The sequence below is a fragment of the Boleophthalmus pectinirostris genome, unplaced genomic scaffold, assembly GCF_026225935.1.
Source record: "Boleophthalmus pectinirostris isolate CB_2022bp ecotype Guang Dong unplaced genomic scaffold, ASM2622593v1 HiC_scaffold_12, whole genome shotgun sequence".
Taxonomy (NCBI): domain Eukaryota; kingdom Metazoa; phylum Chordata; class Actinopteri; order Gobiiformes; family Gobiidae; genus Boleophthalmus; species Boleophthalmus pectinirostris.
Window position 1 is genome coordinate 3,298,534 of NW_026571018.1, and position 10,476 is coordinate 3,309,009.

The window sequence follows — 10,476 nt, forward strand, 5'->3', positions numbered from 1 at the left end:
AAGTCTAAACCAGGTCAAACTACTGCAAACTTGCACAAGCAAAATACAGCATACGTACCTACCGTACCTACCGTCTGAGCAGCACTGGATGCACAAAGCTGCTCTGAAGTGATGACAAAAGTCATTGAAAAACAGTGATATTTGTAATGAAAGCTCTAAAGCCACAAAAGTACATATAGTTTTAAAGTTCCATGAGTCCTGCACCATTTTAAAACACTTCACCACAAGTGACCTCACTGCTCGCCGCCATTTTGTGTCTGATGTCAACAGCATGAGTCTAAATGATGCCTTCAGGGACCCGTGGCCCTCAGAGTTTCAACTTTGTTTTGGAGCAACACATGGACTTTGGTGTTTTAAGTTTTATTATTGGTATACAATTCTAGATCCAGGTTCACTGAACACATCAGGCCTCTGTGAGGTCGCTCCTAAAAGGAACAACAACATATTATTTTTATTGCACTTCTCAACAAATTAAAGAAACTAAGGCCTCGTTTACATGTACACGGGTATTTTTAAAAACTGAGACATTTCCCTTCGTTTGTACCCATCTTTTACAGGCAAACGGCAAATTCGCCTCTGAAAACAAATCTTTCCAAAAACTCTGGCTAAAGTGGAGATTCTGGAAAACTCCAGTTTCACGTTTGCGTGTAAAGTGAGATAAACGGAGTTTTAGGAGCTGACGTGCCGTAAGTGCGACCAGTGTTTACCTTTTGCTATGATGATGACAGTGTGCAAAATACAAGGGGTGCGGGGGAAAGCGAGAACAAGCTGTGGACTACAGGTCTGCTCCAGTTCTCCGTGTTCGACCGCGGCTGGTTCCAAGGTCTGGACAGAAGCGCGAATCCCGTTTGGTTCGTTATATGTTGTTCTGAGCGGTTCATCTGTGCACATGTTTTTGTTTTTTTTCCTGGGGAAAGCACTTCTCAGGTGGAGGCACCGGACACCACTCCCCACTCCAGCTTATCTATTTGTTCTGGTGCAAACACTTTTCATATGTTTGCATTTGGACACACACCTGATGGATCATATCCATGACCAGAGATGAACAAGGGCTCGGAGGTCAGTGATTTTACCACTTCTTTAACATATTTGTGGAGACGCAAGCCCGCTCACTAATGCATGTTTTTCAAGGTATTTTTGAGTAATCCTTACAACTGTAATGACATAAATGCAACAGGTTTGAATTTAATCCAGGTGCCACCCAGAGGCTCGGTGTAGTTATGACGGTGCTCGATGGAGGATTTATGCGGGATGATGTAAATGAGAACTTTTTTGAAAACAATGCTGTGTGCATGATGTTATTTTGGAAAACAGAGGGAGGGAAATATTTGTTTCTCAAAATACCCAGCTATGTCTAAATGTAGTCTAAATAAAGAATAAGAATATGGGCCATATCAATGGATGTAGGAGACACTGGTAAAAGGATGGGTTTTTGAAAATCAGTGAGTCGGTTTCTGTAATGTTCTAGGGGTCCACAAACCCCGGGCCATGGACCAGTACTGGGCTGCGAAAGTGCAAACCACCCCTCCCATATGATGCACAGACCATTCCTTCTCGCATGCGCTGCGTGGACTGCGCCTCCTCCCATGTGTAGTAAATATAACAGAGCCACACCAAACCTTAGATGAAGTACAGTTAGATAAGGATGACCAGATGTCCCTGTTTACCCGGAACAGTCCCAGTTTTGAGCCCTGTGTCCAGTGTCCAAACAAAAACCAAAACCAGTGATTTTTTTCCAGTTTGATACAAGAAATGTCCCCGGTGTCCCTATTTTTGACCAATTTGATCCCTGCCAACAGTAAGGAGAGGGATAAACTGTCAATTGTTTTGGTAAAATATAGACAAGCTGCTTAAAACGACCTAAACATGAAGAAAATGTGACTAGTCATGAATAGGCAGAGTACAGAAAAGTTTTTTATTAATTATGCACTTCTTTTACAATTTTATTATTACAAACCACCTCAAACCAGGGGTGTCCCAGTTTATGATTTTGAAAATCTGGTCACCCTATGTTATGCCTATAAAACATAAACCTTTATCCATGTATTAGTGTACAAAGTTAGGCATCAATGATATGGACAATGGTAAATTTAATCAGGTTTTACTCATTCAGTACAATACGTGTAATTCAGAAATCCTTTGGCGAGCTACTAGGAAGGGGGTGGAGAGCTACCAGTAGCGCCTGAGTTACAGGTTGGAGACGCCTGACTTATACTATCCCCAATGAACCATAAACCTGAATTTACCATATTTTTATACTACACTTGTACGTTGGCCTTTAGTCACTTTTTCTTTTGCCTTGTTTATACACAGGTTTCTGAGGCCTGCAGGTGGCAGCAGAGGCGAGACACCAGGACCGGCCTGAGGCTCGGGTCCTTGAGTCCGTAGGTCAGAGCCGACAGACAGCGCGGCATCATCACCACAAACACATGAACCACCACAATAAGCCTTCCGGTCAAAACTGGGTCCCCCAGAGCAGCCACACTGGTGTAAAAGGGCTGACCCATGGTGGACAACAGGTTTAGACTTAACTGAAACGTGTGCAAGAGCAGAGTGTTCCGAGCTTTGTCTGCAGAGACCTTATCTGTGGAGGCAGAGATTGCGACCACCATCACACCGATGAAGCACGATGCGATTACTAAACCTGAGAACAGAAACAGCACAACAGTGGATATCGTCTTGTAGACGTTAGATCGAGGTCCAAGCAACAAGGCCGTAGACATACAGTAGGTGTTCATCTGAAGGCTGGGGAGCAGGTGAAAAGGGAATTCAAGAAGGAGCAGGACCTGGACGAAAATGTCCACACCTCCCAGCACCCAGACACAGAGGACGGCAAAGGCCGTGTTCCTCGTGGTGACTATGGTGGGGTGATGAAACGGGAAACAAACAGCGATGTAGCGCTCAGTGGACATGACCGTCAGAGTGAGAGGAGCAATCTGGGAGCACAGGTAGGAGATCATGACAAATAATCCACACAGAGGGTAGGACAGATTCAGGTTAATAATAGCGTGTATGTACAACAACTGCCCCATGAAGAGCACGATGGAGTCCCCCACCACCAGGTTCAGCAGGAGCATGTACCGCGGTGACTCCCTGAACGCAGGTCGACTGCACAGGGTGTGGATGATGATGCTGGCGTTTATGACCAGGAACATGAGGCTGACTAGGTTAGTCAGCACGACAAAGGCAAACCTAAAGGTGATCATCGTTGTCCACTGCTGTCCCGTGAGGTTCTGATAGATGTTCTGCAGCTCCATTGCACATAAACCTCAGGAATCAGCTGNCAGTGCTGCCTACCTGGACGATGTGGTCATCTACAGTGACACCTGGGAACAGCACCTGCATCACCTGGAGCGAGTCCTTGGCCAGATCCAACAGGCAGGTCTGACACTAAACCCTGCCAAGTGTCAGTGGGCCAAGCAGGAGGCGACTTACCTGGGCTATCGTCTGGGAGGAGGTGAGGTCCGGCCTCAGGTGGACAAGGTCGAGGCCATCCGCAGCTGCCCACGCCCTCGCACAAAGAAGAAGGTGAGGTCCTTCTTGGGCTTGGCCGGCTGGTACCGGAGATTCGTCCCGCAGTTCGCAACCATCGCCGCCCCTCTGACAGCGCTGACGACGAAGGACCAGAGAAATCCTGTCTCCTGGACCGAGGCCTGCGAGACAGCCTTCCAGACCCTTAAGAACTGCTTGTGTTCCGAGAAGTCCCGACTGCCAGCAGTTTTTGGTCCAGTCCTGCAGTCAGTCTGGCCCAAAGAGCGCGCTGCACTGTGACGCCTTCTGGTCCCTCCCTGATTTTGCTGGAGCTAGAGATCTCATCGACTGGAGACTGGTTTATGCAGGACGCTCGTGTGTCTCTGCCATGGTCCTGTTTTCCCCAACATCTGAACGTTTCCCGGCTAGTGCGTTCGAGGTGCACACTCGACGCCGACGCTGCTTTCCTACCTGCAGCAGCCTCCGCGCCGTTCTTGAGTTTAGGGCCAAACCGAGGCACTTCCTGGTTGTGCTTTAAATAGCGCATAGTGGCGCGCTCCAGGGGGACATGTGATCGTGGACTCGACCATTGTGTCTATTTGGGGTCATTTGTGGGTTTTTGAAGTTGTTTAATGAAACTTATGTTAACCTTATGAGGGTTCTTTAAGTTATTTTTATTATGTTTATTTCCAAGTTGATTTGTGTTCCTCAATACAATTTTGCTTATGTTAATTCCTTAAAACCCCATTTTCGTTAATTGGTTAGCCCAGGGGGGAGGGGATAAGGGGGTATAAAAGGAGGGAGCTCCAGTCATTTGGGGTGGGTATTCGGCCTGACTACGTGGGTGCTGCAACTGTAAGTGATTAGTGTACATATGTTTGTAAATACTTCTGTCTACCACCTCATTTTTTCTTTTTCACTGTAAATATTTCACTCTGCACTTGGAGCTGTGGTGCGAATAAAAACCCACTTAAGTGAAGTTTTTTGACTGAGCCATCATTTTTACATTTATTTCGGACGAACCCGTGACACAGCGCACAGGCAAGTCAGTTACGCTAGAAACGTAGGGAGTTTGATTGACAGCCTGTCAGCTAACAGATAATGAGGCAGTGTCATTATCTATTGGCAAATGTTTAGCCCCACCACGTCCAGAGTTGATAAATTTTTATTCTCTCTTTTTTGTCATCATAATTACAAGGCTACTGCATCTCTATAATGCTATCATTGACAACTTGAAACAAAAAAAATCCTCCATACAACCTTTAAATGAAGTAATTTCCCTCATGTATATAAGTGTATAAGTTTAATTTTTTTTCCCCCTCTGATTTTCACAGAGTTATTTAATTATGTGTTGCAGGTAGAAGTCGATTGGAGGCAGTGCGAGCATCTTTCCCTGAACCAATCTGATGACGACAAAACAAGTGATAAAAGCTGCACCCGAAGAACTGCACCCAAAATGTGAACCAGTCACCATCTTCCATGGACACGCTGTCTCTTGAAGATATACTGAGAAATTCCTGAAGAGACCCAGGTTGTGAGGGTTCTCCCTGCTCCTCCTACCCCTCCCTTCCCTGCTCTTTCTCTCCTTACCCTACTCACCTGCTGAGCTCCACTCCTGATCCTCGTCAAGTAATCATCTCCTGCAATAAAAGACCTGCTGACCTGCTCTCCAGTGGCAGATCGTTCCGTCGTCCCAGTGGTGAACTACTCAGGCTTTTTGTGATTTTTGAGAATTCCAGAGACTTTTTGATACTTACCCATTTCTTTGTCCTATCCCCAGCACTTCATTTGGAGCGAGCCTCATCCCGTTAACACCTGTTTCTGTAAGCCTCCATCTCCACAGACCTCCATTCTGTAGCCAACCCGGACCAGTCCTGCCTCCCCTGGAATCTATCCCCCCGCCAAGACTATTATTGTGAATAAAATACTTTTTTTTCCTTCTGCATATTTGGGTCCGACCAGCGATTCTATAACATAGGTAGAGTCTTTATCTCACCAACCCAACTTGAACATTCTATGTACAACGATATGTGAAACTGAGACTCATTAATGACTGCATTTGGAACATGTGAAAGGTTTAAGTTGGAGTTATGATTATTAGCCAAAGCTATATGTGTGTATGTATATGATACAAAGAGTTAAACATAACACCAGGTGGTGTTGCTGAGGATTTTACCACATTAATCCATGAAAATACACAGCTCTGCGACATAAAGCATTTTTGTAGATTACTCATTGAGCTTCAGCCGTAAGCTCTGCTGGGTTCTTCTTGGGTTCTGCTCTTCATCATGGACACTGCTCACCCACTGCACCAGACTATGGAGGGACAGAGAACCATACGTCATCAGATAATACTCCCTACAACTGTACAACAACTCACCCTTATGTAACAGATCACCCTGTGTCCTGTCAATCATCATATCACTGTTGCACTGTCTTCCTATGACCTTTTGAATAAAGCTGTGATTTTATATTTTATTACTTTATGTTTCCATTTTATTTTGTGTACATTTACATTTATATAATTATGTTTTATTTGACACCTGTCTCTTGCTATAGTTTTTGTTACTCATTTAGAATTTATTATTACCATTTATATTTTTGCTCTTTGTTATTATATTTATTGTGATGTAAGAGCTACGGTGTCCAAAAAATTTCCCTTGTGGATCAATAAAATTGGTCTAAAACTTTGGACAGAAATTGCAGGTGTGAGGTAGGTACAAAAGTTCAACACGAGGAGTGTAGGACTCCAGAGTTGTCCTGAGTCATCTGTTCTTTCACCATGTTTATGGATAAGGAGGCTGTGTGCCTGGGGGCTTGAGGAGGCCTCATTTTTTTCTGCAGATCATGTGTTTGAGCTGTGACAGCGTTTGGAGACGCCCACAGGCGGCAGCAGAGGAAAGACACCAGGACTGGCCTGAGGTTTGAGTCGTTGAGTCCGTAGATTAGAGCCGTCATACATCGTGGCATCATCCCCAAAAACACGTAAACCAGTACAATAAGCTGTCCAGACAGAGGCGGTTCCGCCAGAGCAGCCAGGGCCCTGGAGATGGGCTGTCCCACGGTGGAAATGAGATTCAGGCTCAACTGAAACATGTGCAGGAGTAGCGTGTTCCGAGCCTTCTCTGCAGAGACCTTATCTGTGGAGGCAGAAACTGCCACCACCATCACACAGATGAAGGACAATGCACTGACCGATGCAGAAAGCAGGAAGAGCGTTATGGTGGACGCTGTCTCATAGACCTTGGATCGTGGTCCACGCAGCAAGGCGGTATGGCTGCAGTATACGTTCATCTGAAGGCTGGGGAGCAGGTGGAAGGGGAATTCAACAATGAGCATCACCCGAACAAACATGTCCACACAGCCCAGCCCCCAGACACAGAGGACAGCAAAGGTCGTGTTCCTCATGGTGACTATGGTGGGGTGATGAAATGGGAAACAAACAGCAATGTAACGCTCAATGGACATGACCATCAGAGTGAGAGGAGTGATCTGGGTGCACAGGAAGCCGATCATGACGTAGAATCCACACAGAGGGTAGGACAGGAAGATGAAAAAGGCACCATGCATGTACAACAACTGTCCCATGAAGAGCACGATGGAGTCTGCCACCACCAGGTTCAGCAGGAGCATGTACCGCGATGTCTCCCTGAACACAGGCCGGCTGCACAGAGTGTGGATGATGATGCCGTTTATGACCAGGAACATGAGACTAGCCAAGCAGGTCATTGTGACAAAAGACAATTTAAAACTGATTGTTGTTGTCAGCTGCTTCTCCGTGAGGTTCGGAAAGAAATTCAGCCACTCCATTGCACATAGACCCCAGGAATCAGCTGAAACAGAGAAGGCAGAACAATCAAACTTGTAGAAGCTTTCCACATTTTAATAAAAAATAAATAAATAAAATGAGATGAACTACAGTCCAGGCTGATGGATGAGTCCGCCTCCGAGTCCCCAAGTATTCCTTCCACCGCCCAACAACATCCCCAGTCCAGGTCAACAGCTCTCCCCCGCACTGTAAACATTGTTGGTGAAGCACTGCTTCCCCCTATTGAGGCGCCTGACAGTTTGATAGAATTTTCTTGAGGCCATCCTACAGTCCTCCTCCATGACCTCCCAGAACGTCTCCCAGCTTCAAGTATTTGCCTCTGCAACCACACGGGCTGCAGGAAGCTTGATCCGTCGGTACTCGTCAGCTGCCTCAGGAGTCTCATGAGCCAACAAGGCTCAATAGGACTCCTTCAGCCTGACGGCATGCCTTACTTCTGGTGTCCATCACTGAGTTCAGGGATTGCTGCCACGACAAGCACGACAGACCTTACACCCACAGGTATGAGCGGCCGCGTCGAGCACCCACCCCAGGCCTGGTTCCAGAGTGAGGCCCTGGTGACACCAATTCGGGCGACGTAAATGGCCTAGTTTTTCCTCTTGGCATAAAGGCTTCTGGACCACTCTTCGTCTGACCCATCCCCCTGGACCTGTTTGTCTTGGGTGACCCTACCAGGGGCATGAAGCCCCCGACAACATAGCTCCTGGGATCATTCGGGCACTCAAACCCCTCAACCACATTAAGGTGGTGGTTTAGGGAGGGGTAGCTATAAATCAGTTGAACCAAATTAACTTAAAATCACATTTAACTTATAATTTAACAGTATAGTCCAGTTCCTTATATTCAAATTTTAACCTTAGTGGGAATTTTTTGGGAATTTGATTAACTATACATTTTTGGTCAGGTTATAGTATATGGAGTCAGAAAATCAATGTTTGCATTTGCCCAGATGTCTATATGGCGGCGATATTGAAGTTTAAAAAATGGCTGCCGTAAATGTAAAAATTATAGTATCTTGACTTTTGAATAAACTGAAATGTAGATTTTTACTGCTAAACCCACATTGTAAAGGTCAAGGAATCCAGTGGTGCTAGTTACACTTTACCATAATAATCCTTCAATATGTGAGTAGATAATAATAACCCTGTGTGGTTGTTCTCTTGCAATGTTTGTAATAAAAAGTTTACATTTCATGCTCCAGCTTTTCTTCAAAAAAAACAACAAAAAAACAAACAGTTTTTTTAATACCACTTAGTAAAACATTTAATATTTAGTATGTGAATGATTACAAAGACACCCATTGCAGGCTTTCTAGAATGGGTGCTGAGAGTGATACACACATAAAGTAGTTCCTGTTCAAAGATTTTATTTACAGTGACGTTGAGCCAATTGCTATTGAACATATTTAGACATATACGACTACAACTAACTGGCAAATATTATTTCTGTTGTTTAAAAGAGACGACAACAAAAGCATTGACAGTATTTGGAATGTTAAAAACTATAATACCAAACCATAAGGTGAGTGGATAGAGTTCACATTTCATATTTAGCCCTAAAACTCTGATCAATTCTACACATGTAGGTGCCGTAAAGTCATGGAAAATTCACTTTAGGTCATGAAAAATTCATGGAATATTACAAAAATGTTGTCAGTGAAAAAGAGTGGGAACCCTGTGTACACTTGTTTAATAGTTGGCATTAAAGACATAATTGGATTATCTATTGTATATTTTTAACATGGTAAAATTGTAGTGACTGTCCAGTGGTGTCACATGCTAAATTATCTTAAAATAAAGAATTACACATACATTCTTATAATACTTGTGAAAAGGCTTAATTATTTACATCCCAGACTTCAATTTGGTCTTAAGCAAAACTCACGATGGTTAAATACAAAACAGGCACAATTATCTGTCATTGTGGTGAGAGTTTCCTCTGTTTAAAGTCATTTTCTCAATGCTTAAAAACATGTAGGCCAGATAAATAACTGTACGTACAGTTGCATGGAGTAGTCAAATAGTCATAATTATTTTTATTTCTACATTTTGTATATTTCATATTTGGGCTCCAACTACAACAGCACTGAAGTACTGATGAACTAAACTAGAAGCACTGGAAACTAGAAGCACTGGAAACAGAAAGCTGCTCTGAAACAATGGCGAAAGTATTTCAAAACATGATATTTGTAGTGAAAGCTCTAAAGTCACACTCATCCTTTCACTCTGGCACAGAAGCACATATAGTGTTATAGTACCTGAGTCCTGCAGCAGCTCTCTCAGACTGGAGTCAGTGTTTGACCGTCTGAGCTCCCACAATGTGCCGCTTTAAAACACAAGTGATCTCACTGCTTGCCACCATTTTACATCAGATGAGCCTAAAGGATGCCTTCAGGGACCTGCGGCCCTCAGAGTTTCCCCTTTGTTTTGGAACAACACTTGGACTTTGGGAGTTCAGACTTTCATTGTTGGTCTGAGTTTTGAGATCCAGGTTCACTGAAGACCCCAGCTCCAGTTGAACAGAGCAGAGTTACTCAACCCAGGTCTAACATTACCCAAAAGCATCAGATATTGTCAGGCCTCCAGACCAACCTTTGAGTTTGGTTTCACTAGTGTGCCACTTTTTAATTTCAGTGCACCGAAAAACCTAAACAAAAAGGAGACTGAACGAGGTGCTGGCTGACCACAGCCACGAGGCGAGCGCTAATATCATGAAACGATCAGTAACAAGTGACCGTGGAACATTTGGCCTGTTTGAGCCGCACATGGTTCTCATTGTAATAGTATCGGGTTTATTGGTCACAAACCTGCCGATAAAAGAGGTGCTATGCGTTACGCTGGCCCCTCCCTCATCAACTCCGCAAGCTGGCAGAGTCAAGCTGTCATGGCCGCAAGACGCGAGGCCCTGAGTGGACACGTTTAGGTGCACTAAGATTACTGTTGCGAGGTGTCCAGCTCAGTAATTGCGGAGAGTGTGCTGCATCGTGGGGGTAAGTGGGGAAATTGTCTTGTTGGTTCAGTAACGCCGTGCGTGAGGTTAACATGGGTTGTGTTTTTAGTAGTGCTGTCATGCGATAAAAAAAATTGAGAGATTAATTAATTATGATCTGTAATTAATTAATGTAATTAATCTCATTTTAATCTCACCTAAAAATTGCTGAGAAAAGCCTTCAATTT

General features: G+C 44.4%; 2 protein-coding genes across 2 annotated transcripts; both read right to left on the reverse strand.

Annotated features, from left to right (window-relative positions):
• Nucleotides 1-2,303: 2,303 nt before the first annotated feature.
• LOC110175005 (odorant receptor 131-2-like) lies at nucleotides 2,304-3,206 on the reverse strand. The gene has a single exon (XM_055148677.1). The coding sequence runs from the start codon at nucleotides 3,204-3,206 to the stop codon at nucleotides 2,304-2,306; it is 903 nt and encodes a 300-aa protein (XP_055004652.1).
• A 2,992-nt stretch (nucleotides 3,207-6,198) lies between these two features.
• Nucleotides 6,199-7,200, reverse strand: LOC129407476 (odorant receptor 131-2-like). The gene has a single exon (XM_055148678.1). It carries the CDS (start codon nucleotides 7,198-7,200, stop codon nucleotides 6,199-6,201), a length of 1,002 nt encoding a protein of 333 aa, XP_055004653.1.
• Between the last annotated feature and the right edge of the window lie 3,276 nt (nucleotides 7,201-10,476).

Excerpts from the sequence above, each read along its gene's own strand:
- LOC110175005 (XM_055148677.1), bottom strand. The coding sequence starts at position 3,206 with ATGATCACCTTTAGGTTTGCCTTTGTCGTGCTGACTAACCTAGTCAGC.
- LOC129407476 (XM_055148678.1), bottom strand. The coding sequence starts at position 7,200 with ATGACCTGCTTGGCTAGTCTCATGTTCCTGGTCATAAACGGCATCATC.